The sequence below is a fragment of the Buceros rhinoceros genome, unplaced genomic scaffold (genome assembly GCF_000710305.1).
Source record: "Buceros rhinoceros silvestris isolate BGI_N320 unplaced genomic scaffold, ASM71030v1 scaffold3000, whole genome shotgun sequence".
Taxonomy (NCBI): domain Eukaryota; kingdom Metazoa; phylum Chordata; class Aves; order Bucerotiformes; family Bucerotidae; genus Buceros; species Buceros rhinoceros.
The window spans coordinates 6,056-25,883 of NW_010391125.1; the positions used below are offsets into that span (position 1 = coordinate 6,056).

General features: G+C 37.8%; 1 protein-coding gene across 1 annotated transcript in view; it reads right to left on the reverse strand.

Moving 5' to 3' along the window:
- Positions 1-5,041: 5,041 nt before the first annotated feature.
- LOC104496943 (fibrillin-2) overlaps positions 5,042-19,828 on the reverse strand; it is an 84,911-nt gene continuing 70,124 nt past the window's right edge. The window contains exons 40-51 of the mRNA XM_010140141.1: positions 19,351-19,473; positions 18,824-18,955; positions 17,401-17,526; positions 14,891-15,097; positions 14,105-14,230; positions 13,378-13,500; positions 13,101-13,217; positions 12,331-12,459; positions 10,686-10,805; positions 8,758-8,989; positions 7,922-8,081; positions 5,042-5,577 (exon numbers count right to left, since the gene is read on the reverse strand). Coding sequence (XP_010138443.1) covers positions 5,203-5,577; positions 7,922-8,081; positions 8,758-8,989; positions 10,686-10,805; positions 12,331-12,459; positions 13,101-13,217; positions 13,378-13,500; positions 14,105-14,230; positions 14,891-15,097; positions 17,401-17,526; positions 18,824-18,955; positions 19,351-19,473 — 1,970 coding nt within the window. The 3' untranslated portion in view covers positions 5,042-5,202. The remainder of the gene's footprint in view (positions 5,578-7,921; positions 8,082-8,757; positions 8,990-10,685; positions 10,806-12,330; positions 12,460-13,100; positions 13,218-13,377; positions 13,501-14,104; positions 14,231-14,890; positions 15,098-17,400; positions 17,527-18,823; positions 18,956-19,350; positions 19,474-19,828) is intronic.

Consider the following 19,828-nt stretch of genomic DNA (forward strand, 5'->3'; position numbering starts at 1 on the left):
ATAGACTTTAGTCAAGCATTGACACTGTTTTCCACAGCATTCTCCTGGAGAAACTGGCTGCTTATGGCTTCGATGATGACTCTTCTATAGATAGAAAACTGGCTGGATGGCCGGGCCCAGAGAATGGTGGTGAATGCAGTCAAATCCACTTGGCAGCAGGTCAGCAGTGGTGTTCCCCAGGGCTCAGTATTGGGCCCTGTTCTCTTGAACATCTTTATCAATGATCTGGATGCGGGGATCGAGTGCACCTGCAGTAAGTTTGCAGATGACACCAAGTAAGGTAAGAGTGTTGATCTGCTTGAAGGTTGCGAGGGCTACAGAGGGATTTGGACAGGTGGAACGATGGGATGAGGACAGTTGTATGAGGTTCAACAAGGCAAAGTGCCAGGTCCTGCACTTGGGTCACAACAACTCCCTGCAACACTAGAGGCCTGGGAAGAGTGGCTGGAAAGCTCTCCATCAGAAAAAGATCCAGGGATGTTTGTTGACAGCCAGCTGAATATGAGCCCGCGGAGTGCCCAGGTGGCCAAGAAGGCCAACAGCATCTTGGCTTGTATCAGCAATAGTGTGGCCAGCAGAACTAGGGAAGTGATTGTCCCCCTGTACTCGGTACTGGTGAGGACACACCTTGAATATCGTGTCCAGTTTTGGGGCCCTTACTCCAAGAAGGACATTGAGGTGCTGGAGGGTGTCCAGAGAAGGGCAACAAAGCTGGTGAAGGGTCTAGAGCACAAGTCCTCTGAGGAGCATCTGAGGGAACTGGGTTTGTTTAGCCTGGAGAAGAGGAGGCTGAAGGGAGACCTTAGTACTCTCTTTACAACTACCTGAAAAGAGGTTGTAGGGAGGTGGTGGTCAGTCAGTCTATTCTCTGAAGTAACAAGCAATAGAATGAGAAGAAATGGCCTCAAGTTGTGCCAGGATGGTTTAGTTTGGATATTAGAAAAAATTTCTTGGCAGAAAAGTTTCCCAAGCATTGGAAGAGGAACTGCCCAGGAAACTGGTGGAGTCCCCATCCCTGGAGATATTTAAAAGATGTGTAGATGTTATGCTTAAGGACATGGTTTAGTGGTGACCTGGCAGTGCAGGGTTAACAGCTGGTCTTGATGGTCTTCCAGGTCTCTTCCAACCAAAACAGTTCTGTGACTCTGTAATACTCCCAGCAATGCTCTCTTGTCTGTTGAATTGTAGCAATACTTGAGGAAGGAGTAAAGTCTGTACAGACATCTTAGACACTTTGACACATACCTAGAGGTCTAACAGTCTGGAGTGTTTGAGGAGGCGTGCGTTCTTTGATTGATAGGCTTGATAAAGTTGTGGAATTACAGTAAATGATGCTGAACTTCAGTGCTGGCTAGAGCTGAGGGGCTGAGTCCTTGCAGTAAAGCTGGGAAGAACTAACTTACTTTCCTCAAAAGGAAATTTTGTGTTGTTATCAATTATTTATACACATACATTTAAAAATTATTATAATGAGGAAGTATCACAGACTTGCTAGAATCACTAGAGTGTACTGGTGAAGCCCCCCCTGCCTAGGCATAGCTTAGATGATGTTATCTTTACTCACTACAGTCTTGCTTCAAGTTGCCAAGAGGTTTATACTGCCTCTCTTAAATAGCAAGACATTTTTCATTGTACTGTTAGCAAAAGATTTGGGGGTTTTGTAGCTTTCTGGAACATCAGTCTTTGTTTGTGTGTAGTCAGCTTTCTCATTACATTTAGAGGAATTAAAGGGCTAGAAGCTATTAAAAGGGCAGATTTTGGAGAAATGGGTATATTAATATGTACTGTAATAGCTTGGGTGGAAAGGAGGTGGCGGTTTTGGCTTTCTTGCTTGGCTTTGGCTGGCATGTTTTTTATTTTTCCATCTGGATTTGAAGCTGGGGGTTACTGCTTTCTGGGTATGGTGCGTAACTGTCTTGTGCATTTTAAGATGGTAGAGGATAATGCTGCCCTTCTTGTAAAGGTATGAAGTATTTTTTGTACTTTATGATTAGTTAATGCAAGTGTTATGTGATGATAGTTTCTTCTTTAGAAAAAAGGCTTGAAATCTACTAGCACATGAAAATAATCACTGTCTACTGATAAAACCCTCCAGAACTTGTAGCCTCAGAGGAGTCATTAGTAAGGGTCTTGCTACTATTTTCGCTTTTTGAGAGCTGGCAACAAAGGCTAATGCTCTACCGGGTTCAGTCTGTCAGCTTTCCTTGCAGTAAGTGTTTCCTGGAAAGTACTCATTTTGGACAGAGTAGCCTTCTTGGAAACTAGCTGTTAGAGTTGTTGAGTCTTAAGTTCAGTGCTGTCCTGGATATTTGTCAGACCTAGAGAGGTCTTCGTTTTATTTCTGTAGCTATCACTCGTTTTAGCTAGAAACAGCCTCAAATCATAATGAAACTTGCACGGCCATATCTGAAGGTAACGTCAAGTAAGTCTGGTTCTATGCAATTTCATACTGTCTTGTTTAAATTAATGCAATATTAAATGTCAGATAAATCTGAATACATAACTAGCTTTCAAAGAATAACCAAGCAAATAACTCCCATCAAATAAATCAGCAATTATGAAAACAATTACTATGCAATGATTCCTGATTATTTTCTTTCCTAAGTGAAATTTAAGTGTATGATTCCTTTAAAAACTTGTATTATTTCATTTATTACTTTCTAACTATTTGAGGGGAGAGGAGAAGGAGAGCAGGGTAAGAGAAGTATGTTAGCCTGGATCTTTGAAAGCATGGGGAAGAGCATTTTTATACTGAAAAAAGCTCTGGAACACTAGGGAAACTCACTGTTACTGCATCCAGTAATTAGAACTTTAGACCTGCAATGTGGCTTTTAATGCAATTAACTTGCGAAGTGCCACTTCTCCAGAAGAACAGCAATAGAATATGAAGGGCTAACTCTGCTGGTGCAGACTGCCTTTTATTCAGAAACCAAAGACTACATCTAAAACTAGCATTTTGCATGCTAATGCAGTGCTTAACCCAATGTGTCCAATTTTCCTTTCTCTGGCTATTACTGTTGAAACAAATAAAAATAGTCAGTATTGCCTATGCCTTAAAAACAATCACCAGTTTAACTCTGAATGGAATAAAAAGACAGTGTAGCTTATATAATGAGTTCTTTGTGGAAACCCTGCATACAAGAAAAAACATTTATTGCACTGTGCATGTTTTTGCACTCTTTCATGAAGGAAGGGACTGCCAGCAAGCAAAAGTACCTCCAGTGATGGTCTTTCCAGATTTTTGCTATTCAGGCAGGACGGAGGTTTTACACTCCTATTCTTAAACATACAGGGAGGTTTTTTTTAAACTGATGGTCCATCAGCCCTCATTACATGGATAAGCAAAACCTTCCGCAAGGCCAGCCCCTTGAACCTAATACATGACAGATTTTGAGATAGATAGTTGATGAAGAGTTTTAACTTTGCAGGAAACAGTTTAATTCCTGTGTTTCAGCTCTGTCATAATAAACTAAGCTCTATAATAAACTAAGTCAGCAAATGCTGTATAAACTTTAAGAAAAGTTTGCAGTTTCAGCTTGGTTTTCTGCTCTGAAATCCTTCAGATCTATCTTTAGATGCTTATTTTGTGTAAAGAACACAGATATTTCAAAGAAAAAAACTAACCCAAAATAAGCTTTATTGCAAAAAAAGTGTCGTCTTACTGATACAAACCCTTAAACACATCTTTTTTTTCTTACAAACATTTGATTGAAAATGTACAAAGTTTCTTTTTCTTTTCAAAATCCCCAAAATCAACAAAAGAAAAGAAAAGAGAAATCACTGAGTATAACATGATATAATCTTTGGTCAGCGCTGATAAGCGACTGAAAGACTCCTGGAGTCAGCATGTGCTTTAGCTATTTTCACATATGTGATGCTGTTACATAACTAGTTACAGGTACCAGCTGTCAAAAAAAGCACCATTGAGACATACACTTAACACTTAATGGTACAATATTTAAAAAAAAAAAATTACTAAAGTGAACTAAATGTCAACTCATCGTACACATCTTTCTTACAAGATAAACTATGATAAAATGAGACATATGGTGTATAACTACAGTATTAATGAAACTTATAACATGGATTTCAAATACACATTTTGCTTGTCCTTGCTGCATAATTGGTTTGCACATATGGCAGTCCTGAAACAGCTCTCAGTTTTAAGTAAATGTACCATTTATTCAAGCCAGCACCAGCGCGTGTGAAACATCACGCACTCCCTTCAGAGAGACATTTTCTTCAGCTCCCTACAGTAATGCAAGTTTGCAGAGCACTCTTTCTGAGAATGAGGTGTGGTTGCCTGTGTGGTTCCTTGAGGTTATTGGAAGGAAGTAAGGTACAGTTTGGTTCTGCAATTCTAATGGTATTAAAAGCAGTCAAGGTATTTTGCTACAGTGGTTGTGCCTCTTTTTCTATTATTTGATGTGGCTGATTCAGGACACAATCCTATTGAGCTGCTGTGAAGTATGATCTCTGCAGAGAATGGTACTGTAATGCTTGTCCTTTAAGACACTCCTGTTTTCTTTCTTTCTTTTTTTTTTTTTTTGAATACTCAAAATTTTGCAAGAGCACTTTAGAATATCCAGAAGATGTACTATAGTGCTCTTTCAGCTCTGAAACATTTTAAAATTACTTACATACTACTTGGATGAATGGCCCAAACACAAAAGGAAACATCTTTCAAATCTATTTTTTTTTTAATTAAGAAAGTACCTCTAAAATGTTATAGCTCAAATTTATAAATCTAAAGAAAACCAAGCAAGTTTCCCTTTTGTTTACATAATTCGTTATTTTCTCCATATATTACTGCATTAAAAATAAATAAACTTCTATATATTTTTTTTTTAATTACGAACTATAGCAAAATACCCAAAGTGTTGCAGACTGCTAACAGGAGAAAACTAGCTCACATTTTTGTGCCATTTAGTGCCATATGATGAATTCTTGAACATTAGCTTTTTCATATACTTTAAATTGAGGTTCTGTGAAAGATACAGTAACCATGATTGCCACTGAAATCAAAGTTCTGGTGTTTTTAGTTCTGCAGTCTTGGCAGGATGGAAAGAGCGAGCTCTTCCCCTCTCCCTTCCTCCCCCAGAAGTCCGTGACTATTTCAAAGCCTCTGAAAAGCAGGTGTGCTCAGGTGGGTAGATACGTGAACAGAAATGACTGAAGAACTGGACTCAGCCTGGAAGATGGCTAGTAAAGCTCTATCCACAGCCTTATTCTGAGAGCTTCCCCGAGCTCTCCCAGGAGGTAGTTGTCCTCATTGCTGTCTTCCAGTTTCTTTAGCTCCTTTTTCTCATATAGAGGAATGCTAGTGATTTCCAGTGTGTGAGTTCCAGGCACTGACTTTTTCTTAATTGTGTGCAAATAACTCAGTCTATCCCTCTGATGGATTTCAAAGATGCCATCATCATTGCCATGTGAGATGATGTAGCGCACGTGGTTGGTAAGGGGCGCAATGGCTGGCATGAGTTCTAGGAGGTGCTCCTTGTTGTCAAGCCTGGAAATGTTGACTCTCATCTTCAGCGGTCTATCCATGTCTAGACTTTTCAAGCTCATCTGTTCGATCTGGAGTGAAGGAGGAAAGACTGTTTAGAGCAGGAGAGAAATGGGTATTCACTTGCACTAACAGAAGACTAATTTGTGATTATTAACAGTTTCTGTATCTGTAAAAATCCAGCTTTGAGAAAAGCAATTGTAAATCTTTTCCACCTGGGAGAACTTCTTGATTTCGTATCATGTACTCTGTAAATCTTAAAGGCTTCTGACACAGGCTTAACAGGTTACTTAAAGTTACGGCATCAGGTCTACAGAGGGGCTCAGATTTCAGATCCTTTTCAGCACGTGTTTAACTTCATACTTGCAAAAACCATGATGTAAAGAAGAGACCTATGTTAACTACTGCAATAAAGACTGTACATGATCAACTTCAGTGAGGAACATTACAGAAACACATACCACAACACTCTATGGGAACTCCCTGAAACTTCTCCTAACACTTTTACTGTATCCTGGCTTCTGCAAAGAAGCAGGCTCAGCATTTGGTAATGAGGAACTACAGTGAGTGTAAAGAAAACTGAAGTGAGGAGACAACTGCTGTATTGTTGGCCTTCTACAAAAGAGGCTAGTATGTCACACTGTCCAATTACATCCTATCTGGACCACCAAAATATGTGTGGAAGAAAGTTCCAGCACAGTTCTTCTAGCAAATTGGTCATGTTCTTTCTAAATTTGAGCTTCATTACAGTTACGCTGCAGGTGTGAATCTGTCCAGAGGTGTTAGCTGTGAACACACCAGGGGGCAGGGGGGTGAGAATGAGCACAGTCCTAGGAAAGCCATCTAACAAGCAATGGCTTTTGAAAGTGCTTCTACAAAAATACATAGCCTGTAGACTTCTTTAGGAAACCTGTTACTAAGTGAGGTACCTCGCCTACACGTGAAGATCCTCTCATACTTCTAAAGATGGCAAAGAATTTATCTCTCAGGGAATTCCAATCACACCTGGGTATGTACGTGTAATATGGTGAAAACAAGGAAGATTTGTGGACAGAAGCAAGTAATGTTGTGTTTTAAATAACACACCCCACAGATGTAATTAGTGATGGGATTATTTCTTTTTCCATATAGTGAAAGCTTTCATTTTTACTGCTCAGGTAGTTCTAGTACTAGAAACTGGAAAGGTTAATGCTACAAAAAAATCTAGTAAGATAGAACAATTACGAGCTAGATATGAAATTAACTGTGCAACAGAAAAAAAGCTTTTCAAAACATCATGAATTTCTGTGGTGAGTTGACCACAGAATTCAGACTAGAACAGGTCCAATGAGAGTGGTAGTAGGGAGGGAAAAGGCTTGTTTGTGGTAAACGTGGATGTGTGTGGGGAAACTAAACATTTAAAGTGCCAAGACTATAACCTTTAGAGCAGAAATTACAGGATTATTGGCATCTTTAGAAACTTTGCTAATATAAGAACTGGTTTTGATGCCATTGTGCAAAGTAGTGTGTACTGTACTAAGGCTGGAGCTTCTAGATTGTTTTATGTCCTTATAGAGAGGAGACTTGTTTCCCCATTCTTTCAGTGTAACTTGTGTGGCTGGCATGCTTTACTGCTTTAGTTGAGCGTTTGCATTTTGCCTGTTTGCATTACACCGCTCCGGGAAATCTGTGTGTGACCCCACCTCTAAACTGGGTCAGTTTCCCATTACTGCAGTTTTCAAGACCGGAGTTGGTGCCACAAGACAACTTTCTACCACACAGATAATGCAGATATACAGGTATACTTTTCCAGCTTTTGAAAAAAAGCATCTAAAAGGTAAATAGTAGTGTCCTTCCATGAGTATCCCATAACTTATTTCTATAAACCCACAAAATGCAGTAAGAAAAAAATTAAGTCTGTAGCGTAGTTTTCTAATACCCTCAGCAATTCTGCAAATATTGGACTTAAGTGTATCAGTGAGTCATGAACTCTAGTTCCCCACAACTGTGAGGAACTGTGGAATACACAGTTAGACAAGAAGGATCTGTAAGAAGATCTGTTTAGCTGTCCCAGACCATAAGATGCTGTTCAATCTCTTCCTGACAGCAGAACAGATTGCAGATGTGACCATTTTTCTAGTTCTCTGTAATTATATGAAAATTATTTTCCTGAGTATATTTTGAGGAACTAGACCACATCTTACACTATTAAAGATTCTTTACAGGCATTAAAAACTTGATCCGTTCATAGTTGTTGTCTTTCTGATTGTCACGTCATTCCTGCCAATAAGACCCAAGCGTGAAAACCACTAAGGCAAGGGTCAAAAGATTTTTACCGCTGAATGTGACCTGTTAAAATTTGTCTTCATTCATTGATGACAAATCTCTGAAAATACCTTGAAGCACTTTATAGCGCTTATTTATTCTGGTACGTACAGTGTCATTAGCACTTCTCTTCTTCCTGTTTTCTTTTTTGGAATAGCCATTTATTTTGCACTCATAACATGCTTCAGGGGACAAAGCATTCTCTTCATCAGCATCTCCATCCAGTGGCAGGTACTGGCCTTTGTTAAATCCCAACCCTGAGATGCAGTGGCTGTTGAACAGAAACAACTGTTACAGTTACTTCTTGAAGCTTTACAAACTGTCCTGCTAAACGGAAAGTGAGTGTATGTAATCCATATCACAGTGTCTGTATTTCATTCCTTTCCCTTTCTGCAGCAGGAAGTTTCTGCATGAATTTTCTTCACACTGGTGTGGTATACTGAATGAAATATGACCATTGGCTGAAGACTTGCAGGCTTTTCTAATTTTTATTTACAAGTTTTACAAAGAAACAGAACATAATTAGCTTGCTGTGAACTTTTGAACTAAAGAACATAAATATTTGTCATGTATCAGAACAATGTTAAATTGTGTTTAATGTTCCGTGCTGATAACCCTCAGTTATCTCAGTACGAATGGTACCTGTCCTTACACAGTAAGAGTCCTCACTGAGCACGTTTGTGAAGGAGTCCTTGTGCTGATACTGGGGGAGATAGCAGACCTCATTGTTTACTGTTTCTTACACATTAGAGTTAAAATGAGTCACGGTGCAGGTACAGACAGGTTTTTTTTTTCTAGCTTATGGATACTGTGTGCAAAGGGAGTAGAAATGATGACTTAGTAGCCTGTCCTTCATCTCACCTCTGCTCTTCAGTCTGACTAGGGTCCTGCCTTTTTTGTAGCCTTCTGAATGTGTCTTTGTTGAATGACCGTGTGGAGGTACTCACCCTTGTCCAACTCTGTAATAGCCAGGTGGGCAGCCACAAAGATAACCACCTTCAGTGTTGGAACAGCCATAATTGCAGGGGTTCTTGGTAGAAGAACACTCATTCACATCATGGCATGCACTGGAGAACCGGTCATAAGAAAATCCAGATGGGCAGGCACACTTGTAACTTCCAAGTGTATTGTAGCAAGAAGCAGAGCCACAAGCGTTAGGGTTGGAGCACTCATTTTCATCTATTAAGCAAGCAAAAGTACATTGGTAACTTCTTTTCTGATAGATATCGGGCAAGCATGATGTAGCTAACAAATTAGAATGCCTGCAAGTCCTGGGGCTCTGCTACATCCTTGACCTCATTACCCCACAGAAACTTGTCTCTGAAGAAAAAGTACATTGGTATAGGTCCCCAAAACATACAGCTAGGCTGTACAGATATTTTAGGATACTGTTACCGTTAATCTTATATTGACTCAACGTTCCCCCTTCTTTCAAGGTATGTCTCTTGTTTTGTTTAGGGGTCCTCTTTGCTCCGGCAGGGTACGCTTCTACCATACCAGGTGCACAGAGAAGAAATGAGCTGGAACTCCAGGCATACTGGGGTTCCTGGGCACCCAGAGATGGGGCAAAGTTAGCATATACTTGTAATGGAAACCTGCAGGGTCTGTGAGGGGAAAGACAATCTAAATAGCCAACAAAAATGAAAGAGGAATGGAAGTATTGTTTTCGCCTTATAGGTGTCAAATTAAGATAAAGATCACTCCTCCAGTCAGTGTGACTGATTTGGTTCCAGGCTATATTGTGAAAAATGAGTGAGGAAACTAGCTTCTTGTATGGAATACCATGCTTTTGATAATTTGCACATGTTGCTTATTTAATTTATCCTAGCAAGGTACTTTTTCCTCGGTGCTTTCCCCTCCAATACCATTAGCACATGCTTTACCATTCTTGTCTGCAGTTACTGAGACATGTTCTTCAAAGGACTGTTGATCTGTTTTGTGGGAGTTATTTGTCATGTGTTGCTGTCCCTCCCACCCCAGTCCTTTGCATTTTTTGCTGCAGAACAGAATTAAGGAATGATGATGGTTGGGACTTTGGAAAAACTGCCTGGTGTGTTACTGAATGTAAAATAGATATAATGAACTAATTTATATGTCAAGGTCAGGACAGTAATATCATATAAGAAATGTATGGCAGTGCTCACAGCCATCCTCACACCATTGACAGAGAACAACGAAAGCAAACTTGGAAAGGTAACTATGTTTTTACGGCGCCTGGTGGATGAGGTTGTTTCGGTGTGTGTTGTTTTTTATTAAAAAGACAAAAAATTCCACATCTAATTTGATACGGGATTTAGCTTAGTTTCATGATACGCAGAAAAGAAGTGATGGATTGAATGAGCTAAACCTACAATAAAACTGCTGCGATCATTAATTTTTCCTTGTTCCCAGCCCAAAGAGCTAATGCTGGCCTTAAGTATGTGGAAGTAGGAAACCCTTTTAATAGTTGTCTTGGTATTTTTTCTCTCCACTCACTACAGATTCTATTCTATTCTATAGTATTCTCAAGATAGTGGGATTTTTTTTCCCCTTTTGTTTCTTTTTTCCTCAGCAGAGGTATTTACACTGCTATAAAGAATTCAAGAATTCAATGAACATCATTCTGCCTTTCTAAGATGATTTTTCTTCTGAGAAGAAGGGCATCAGAATTTAGGCCTTAGTGAGAAAACTCCTTGTCACACAGAGTTTCAACAGGGTGAATGTGTTTTCTTGTTACCTTATGTCATTTATTTATGTTGGTAGTAGTAAGTGTATGGAAAGAGGGGGAGAGAGGAAAATAAGATTTGAGTCGTTTTGTCCTCACCTGGCATCTGCCACTATAAACACTATTACACCTTTGCTATTTAAATGTATTCTGTGGTGTTTGTTTCCTTACCAACACATTGATTCCACTGGTAATGCTGAATGTACCCTTGTGGGCATCCACATCTGTATCCACCCAGGATGTTTTGACAGCCATGCTGGCACCTGTGGTTTCCATCACATTCATCCACATCTTTGCAATTGGGGGAGAAGTAGAATATGAAAGAACACAGGATTATACACATTGCCAAATACATTGCTCACTTTGATCATAATCATGGCAACACCAGTATTTAGGACAGAGGAATACTGCTGTAACATGGAAGCACCAGTCTGGTTGGCCTCTTGGAAAGCCTGAAAGTCAGTTAACACAGTTGTTCTTTCTATCCATCAATAGTCTGACTGGAGCTTTTGAGCCTTTACATTACTCACACCTGGGAAGAAAAACTATCCCTGGTATTCCCATATGATGTAATGTTTAGGATCTGAATGTTTTTTCATTTCAGTTTTCAAATCAACTATGTAGAACTTCCAGTTTCCCGGAACATACTGAAGCATTTTCAGTATGAGGAATACATACCAAATTTCGATATGAGTGTGTACCTTTGCAATTAAAAAGAAAAAGTCATCAAAAGGTCTCCAAGATATGTGTAAATAAAGGAGTAAGCCACAGAGAAAAAAATGAGGTGTAAAAACTCAGGCATCTGAAATAGTGTCTGCTGTAAGAAATAAGTAGATTGTAAGCAGCCTAATGTGTCAGTTACACTATCCAGCCCTAGTAGAAAATAAAAATCATGCATGTATCACAGATTTTAAGTTACACTCGCTGCTGACAGTTTGAAACAAACGGAATTGTGATGTACCAAGGCCTGAGGTGCACAAAACCACCGTGCCAGGAACTGAAACTGTCGTTTTATCAGTAATGGCATACAGAGCACTTCTGATGCGGCAGTCGTGTACGTGTCCTGTGAATGCTTTGATATGTACAGTTCAGTGTTTTGTTATGTACATGCCAGGTAAAGAGCACAGTAAGGAGAACTTTAACAATACCATTATGAGAACAAAGCAATCTGACAGAAGATAATGCTTTCTAAAACTTCTGTGTATATTCTGCACTGTTACTCTAGAAATAGGGTCTAAATATCAATTCCCATTTGTTGTATCAAGGATGTTGTATCAAGGTAGCTGATGTTTCGAGATGTCATAAATTTGTGCACATGTACCTCTGCATTTCTGATTCTCAGCAGCCTAGTACTGCTTTTTAATTTATTCTGCATTTTTACTTTCTTTCTTCTGAATGTGTATCTTTATGGTAGAAGACTTAAAGTAACTTTAGAATCTAAAGTTAGATACCCTCAGGTGGATGATTACAATTAACTGGATCAAAAATTATAGAGTGATTCTTTTTAGACTATGAAAATTAAGACGAAAAAGAAGAAACAAGTAGACTTTTAGATGCATAAAGCTGTGTGAAGTTGAAATGGCAGCCTGTAAAAAGCCTGTAAAAGTATTTTACTCTAATTTGGTTAAAAATTACTCAGGCAATATGTTCCTACATGCCATTATGCTTAAAACTACTAAAACACATTCCTGTTTCCATTTGGTATTTACTTTTACTATGGCTGGTGCTCTGTTTTATCTGTCTGTGATGTCACGGAATTCACTAGACACAGGAGTAAGCATTTGCAACATAAAGAAATTTGATCTTCACTAGTTACCTTCACAGTTTAATCCAGTAGAATCCAGAGAAAATCCCCGTTGACATTCACAGGTAAAACTTCCAGGGGTATTCTGGCAAATTCCTTTTGATCCACAAAGTGATGGCTGAGAAGCACATTCATTGTTATCTTCAAAATGCAAAGGAGAGAAAAGAAGGTTGGTATACCCTGTGGCACGATTTTAGACATGTTCATACAACATTTCTAAAGAGGTTGAAATCCATGGAGGTGCAGCAGTGTATTTTGAAAGTCTAGCTTTTCTTATTTAAATGTCAGATGCGTAACAGCTCATAGAGAGCCACGAGTAACTGACAGATTGGAAATGCAAGTTGTAATTCAGTCATGAGTGTGAAAGTATGTAATTGTTGACAGTGGAAAAATGCTGCACTTCTGTAGCAGCTGAACTAAAATAGTTGGCAAGATTCATGCAAATGCTTTAGATCTAAAGGCAGCTGTAACTATTAAAAGAGAAAATGCAGTCTGATAACTATATTTTAAATCAGATATTAAGAGTATACCCCTTTGTCTTCATGTGGTTATACTTCGAATATAACAACATGTATTAAAGATGTACAACTGTTTACTAAGAAAATACAAATAGTGGATAGAGTGATTTTTCTTCAGCTATAACTGATGCTTTTCAAAATCTGTTCTCTTGGCTGCTGACATTATTACTCTGTATTGTTACTGTTTATACAGAGCAAAAGAAACGAAGGAGAATTGATGTTCTTATAGAAAAACTGATGCAAGAAAACTAATGTTTTTCTTACCAATACAAGCTGTGTGATGTTGCGTAAAACCAGGTGGACATTTGCATGTGAAGCCTCCGAGGGTGTTGACACAAAGAAACTGACAATTGTGTTGTTTGGTTTGACATTCATCAAGATCTGAAAGTAAGAGATGTTTTTGTCTTAAGAAAAGCCAATAAAAAAAGATGTACATATAGTCTAGTGATAAAAGTTTCATTTCGAAAAAGTTAATTTCAAAACTAATTCCTTGTAAGTCAAGGTGCAACAAAATTTAATTACTGTGTATAATATTCTTCACCTTTACATGTCTTTTCATCTTCTTGAAGGATGTAGCCCCGAGGACATGAGCACTGATAGCTGCCTTCTGAGTTCTTGCAGATAAAATTGCATGGTTTAGGAGACTGAGAGCACTCATCAAGATCTAAAGAGAGACAATGTTAACTGTCTGTTGTACTGATTTCTTCGACTGTCTTTGAAAGGTGTTTTCTAAACAGCACTAAATTTAAGAATATATTTGTAGAAGTCCCCAATTTATATTTGTCCAGAGCTCCTATTTCTTTCTCTAAGGATGTGTTGCTATGGAATTTCTATGTAGTTGCCACTACAGTGACAAACAGAGTGCCTTGAAAGAGTAATATACTAGAGCGACACTGGCATTAATATTTTCATCTATGGACGAAGTATTTATTCTGGCGTGTACTAGAGTATGCTTATATGTGTTAACCAACAGGAGCCCGGAAAGCAGGAAAACATAGACCATGAAGTAGTGATCTGTTTTGTCAGTCAAGATAGTGATAAAACTCATATGTATTTCCGTGCTCTTTCTACTGTGGGAATATTGTCAGTACAGCTTGTTTTTCAACCTCCCCAAATGAAATACAAAAATCGAAGTGTGTATTAGGAAAAGAAGGATAGAAAAGAGATAAAGAGAAAAAAACCTGCTTTGATACAAGGGTTTACAGAGGCTGATACATCATTATGTACCAAATAAAAAACTAACTGATGATTAAGATGCTGAATCTTACCAATACAAGAAGTGATGCTTATGTCAGTGGTATAGCCAACTTTGCAAAAACACTGGAAGGAGCCCATAGTATTAATACACTGTCCATTTCTACACAGGTTTGGCATGACCTTACATTCATCAATATCTGTACAGAAAACATCAAATATGTCATCTTTCAGTTTTAAAATAAATTTTTTTCCTCTCTTCCATTTTGTGTAGTTCCTTATTATCAGACTTGTGACAGGAACTGTACCCTTCCTTCCTCTTCAAAAACGCATCTGAATTCAAAGTTAATCCTCCTACAAACTTTCACTATTGGGGGGTTTTTTGTATCAAAATCCTTTCTGCTATTTCATTGGGTACTCAGGTTGCAGTTTTGCTGACTCAAAATATAAAACCCGCAGAATTTAATTTTCTTATGGCCATTTAATTTTCCCCACAATGCGAAATATGTATGTTAGCTTCTGCTTCCTGTGTGGAAATAACTGCAAAGCAGTCATTTGGCTTTGCCATATAGGCAACATTTTCAGCATACAAAAGCTTTGGGATAATTTCTAGCTTTTAGTTACTGGTTGGTACCTCCTATTTTAGATCCTACCCTTGAAAATTCAGCAGAGCTGCGAGTATTCTGGTTGCAGCAGCTGTTGGAAGGTGTTATTAATTTGTCATCTCTCAGCAGCATTTGAAAAATCAAACTTGTTTCGTGGGAATCTCTTTAACGAAACTTCAAAAGAATTATGTATTTTCTTATATATATGAGCATATTCTTTTCCCCCTTTCTCCCTCTTTTCATCCCTGCAAATACCTCTTCCAACTGTAGTATAGCCTGGTCCGTGTGGACAGAGTTTCTTATATTGGGTGGTTCCTGGAAACGGACAGAGCTCACACTGGTTACCCCAGCCCCGTCCTCCATCACAGCAGCACTCAGATTTAGTGACAAGATTCCGGCTGCTTGAAGCCATCTGACACATTGTCTGTAAAACTTCAGCAAAGCAAAACCCTTGGCGATTATCTGTAAGGACAAAGTAGAGAGATCAAGAGTAGGAGTTAAACATCTGATACATTAAGCATCTGATTTCTTGTTCTGGCTCTCCATCAACACATGTAAGCCCTAGAAGATTATTAGCAACCACTGTGTGAAGTCTATTTCAAATTAGCCTTTCAGATTTGTTTTACCTTCTGATAATCTGCTATCATTCCAGGTGGACTCTAGACATCCCTGAAGTTCCATGCCTGCATGAGTTGATATGAGTTTCGCTTCTAGGGAAGTTGTGCCCTGAGGCATATCAGGTGAGCTGGCTTGACAGAAAACACCCAACTGAGCTTCTGCTTAGGCTGCTTATGTTTGGCTTGCATTTGAACGATTTACTTAGTGGTTAGAAGTTTGTTTTGTTTGTTTGTTTTACTGGCCAAAATAGCATGTCTGATCATCTGTAGCTATCCTGATGTGCTTTAAATGACAAAATCCTTAGCACTTAAAAGTCTCCATGCAACTCATTACTTTTTAAGTGACACTTGTAGCTTTTGCTGGGGAAAAAAATGGCTTTAGTGTTCTGTTGCTTTCTAATTCTATTTTCTTTAATTTTTAAACCTTCTGGTTAATACCATCAATCATGGAAGAGGAGTAAAACTTCAGCCATTAAACTCCTGCAAGATTCCTTCAATAAGGCAGCTGAGGAGAGGGCTATTGGAAACTCTAAATTTTGCAAAGACTTAGGCTATGTCACCTGTCTTACTTGTTAATTAAAATGAAGACGTCAACTGTGGTATGAGAGACACTTTATTTTTATTTTAAAGAACTTATTCCCCTTAAAGCTAAAAGTTAAAATCCTTTCGGTCCCTCAGAATATGTATATGTTTCATATATATATAAAAATATATATGACCTTCTCTTTTACAAGTATGAGGAGCACAATCTGTACATTTCTTCCATGAATGAGGTAAAATGCCAACTTTGGCTTTGGGCAAAGCTTACTTTGGGTGCCCAGTAACTCAACTGTTTACATCAAATGAAGTTGTTAAAAGTGTCAGTTGTGTGAGACAACGTTTGCAATAGTACTTTGCAAGACTCAGCAGATTTCTGTTCTCCTAGATAGGTATATAGTGCAGGTCTTTATACACATCATGAGTTCAAGAACATATAATGCTTTGCCCCCGGTTTGAGATGTGGAATGAATTTTCATGTGAATAGAATGTAAAGGTTTGCAAAATATATTTAGATTAATGGTGATCTAAGACTGAATGTTTGTGCTGTAATTCTGAAGAAATACTTTGTTTCTGCCAGACTCATATTTCATTGTAATTTCTGACCCAGGAAACCTTAAAAGAAACGCAGCAACGAGCAAACTAACCCAAAGCATAGTTTTCTGAAAATAGTTAAAAATTCATATATTGTGCTTAAGAAAGTGATAACCACCTCCAAGCAGGGTATTTTGTTGGCATTAATGACTGGCTGGGATTAACACACTGTGGCATCTTCCTCCCATCTTGTCTTAATCCTTCAGAAATACCCTGTATTTCCAATGTTATTGCTTTGACATGAAGTCAGCACGCTACCGATGACAATTTACAGGGAGCTGTTTTTATTGTACTTCATAAGGCAATATACAAGTCTTCTTGATGCAAAAATATTAATAAAATACTCATAGAGTTCCATTATTGTAAAACACTTTGAAGTGTCTACATGTGAACACTGATCATAAAAAAGTCAAGTTTTTTGCAGTTCTGTTTGATTTTCTAAAAAAGGGAACAATTAATTTTATATTGCAACATATTGAAACGGAAACACAGGTTGATGAATATAAAATTTTTCATCAGTATTTAATGTGCAGGCCTGCCTCAGAACTTTTTAATATATCTAGCAATTTTTTGATGAAATCCTAGTATTTCGTGTTCATCATCTCTGTCTGAATTAAAGGTACAGAAAATTCAGATGCCTCACTGCACTAATGTGGTGCTTAAGATTGTATTCTGAATATGCAAACACTTAATTTTGCTCTGCATCCCAGTTTTTTATTTATCTAAGGTAACAATTCGCCTTTAAAAATACCTGTATTTTGTCTGGATACTGTTGCTCAGCACCATATTTATGTCCTGTGGAACTTAGACACTTCAGTGTGAGGCCCCTGACTGCTAGACTCAGCTGATATTTTCAAGACGCTCCTCATTCGTATAATTATTTAATATATCATTGTTTAGTTAATAAGGATCATTATTTAATTTTTGTAGATGTGAGAGCTGTTAGGTACTCAGAAGCCTAATTTACAGGCTGCATCCTTTAATGTAAGATGAAATGTATATGAAAGAGGCATTTACCAAGACACTCGATGCCTGATGGACTTGACAGGAATCCTTCATTACATTCACATCGGAAGCTCCCAATAATGTTTGTGCAACGACCGTTTTCACAGATACCTGGTTTTGTGCGGCACTCATTTTCATCTTTGCAAAAATATAATTAAAAAAATTGTTAAAAGAAAATATATCAGTTATAGCATGCATTAACTATTCTGCAAAATATTTGAAAAATATTTGCAAGAAGTGGAAAACCAACAACTGAGTAAGGCTGGAAAGGACTTTCCTAATAATACTATCCTATTCCATTCCTTATGTACTGCATCCTAGGATGAAATACTTAATCCTTGTATGTTCTTTGCAACATACAACAAGAAGCATACTTGCACGAGAGCAAGTTCTAGTCATAACCTTTACCTGGCAAGTAACATTTACATAGAACTCGAATACGTGCATGATTTGAGTAACAAGATTTCACTTTGTAATTGTTAAGAGTCCCTTAATACATTTGGCCTGTTCTGCAATCAGTCATATTTCAGTCCACATATCATTTCCTTAATGGCACAGACACAGTAAGCAATCACACACCTTTATAGATGCTTAAAATAAAATTTCAGAAAAATCTCAGGTGATTTAAAGGCAGCATTACATAGCAAAAAAGGCAAAAGTCTTTTTCTTACAGATAATATTCACTGGAAAAAATCATAAAAGATCTGTAAAGAGAGTAGTCATTTTCTTGTTGACAGAACACTGTTCTAAAATACTTTAATTTAAATCAATCACTCAGATGGACTTTTAATTTTTTTTCCCCCCTCTAAGCCAGTGACAGCCTCAGCTACTTCTGTCCATGAAGAACGCTGGAATGGTCTTGGGATTTTTTATGTGCCAGAAGAAAGTATAATTTGCCAAAAAATTAGCTATTGTTTCTTGCTCCACTAACTGAGAAAATAATGGAGGAAAGCTGTTTGCTTACTTATAGGATGGAGAATTATTCTGAACTATGTCAGATTCTACATCTTTTGTTCTTCATGGCTTTTATATATTGTTTCAGAATCTTACATTTTTAATTCTTTAAGGAACTGCCACATGATTTATAAACAGTATTAATGCTAAAGGAAAGGTAACTTTATTTCTGATAATTTTGCTCCTCATATGAGCTTTCTTTTGTTTGGCAACTTGATTTTTTAAATCTGAAACACCTTCTGATTTTGTTGTACAACTAAAGAAACAAACAGTTTTTCTTCTGAAATACTTATTAGTCATTTGGAACTACTTTCAGGTAAGGCTCAAACCTCGAAATTAAAAATAAAGTTATTAGGCATCATTAGATATCTTAAGTGACCTTTTTGAATTGCTACTTTCTAGATTATTATATACAGAGAATTTTTCATTTGTTTGCTTGTTTGTTTTTCAGCAGATGTCGTCTTCCATCTTTAAGCTTTACCTATGCAGCCGTCTCCATCAGGTCTCCGGGTCATTCCAGGAGGGCAAATACACATGAAGGTACCAATCAAATTTTTGCACATCATGCCTCTTGATTCACAGTCATGGAGACCTTCAGCACACTCATCTAGATCTGAAAAAGAAAAAAAAAATAATGTTTGAACTTCCTTCCAATAGCTTCTGTTACTGAAGACAGCTAACACTTTCTCAAGAAAAAGGACATACATACTCACCTAACTAACAAGCACTTAAGAAAAATCTGAGAGCTATGCTTTATTGCAGTTGTCCCAATCTTTCTGAGCCATATTAAAGATGAAATTCACCATCGTGACCTTCTTGGCTTTACAATCCCCATCAAGGGGTGCACTTGATAATAAAAACACTAGATACTACTCTTATGAGTTCAGAAAGACTAAATCATCATCTGCTGGGCTGTTTGCTACATTCCACTGAGAAGATGAATACAAGATGCACAGAAGTATTTGTATTATGCTTTGGCCGGTACAGGCTGATGGAATCAGTCATTACCTTTGCACATCTTTTGGTCTTCTCTTAGTTCATAGCCAACTGGACATGTGCATTCATAGAAACCATAAGTGTTGATACAACGGAAAGCACACAGCAAGGGATTCTGAGCACACTCGTTTATATCTGAACAGAAAGGGACAAAATAATCATTCTCCACTAAGTTTTAAAACAATCAGCAAGTAAGTTTTTTTTATACCTGTCCTTGTCAGCCAAAATGTATCAGAAATGTAATAATACAAACCAGAAACCTGTGGATGTTTGGTTTTGAGTAGTCAGGGAAAACTGAACAAAGCTCTGCTTAAAAACAATGGCATAATAAATGTGGAACTTCTCTGTCTCAGTCATGAAAAATGTTCTGCAAATTCAGGCTTTGGGGTTTTTTTTTGTTTTTTTCCCCCATGGCTGTATTAGTTTGGTTTTCTAATATATAGCAAATATACCATTTATAAGGATGTCTTGGGGGCTCAACAGTTACTTT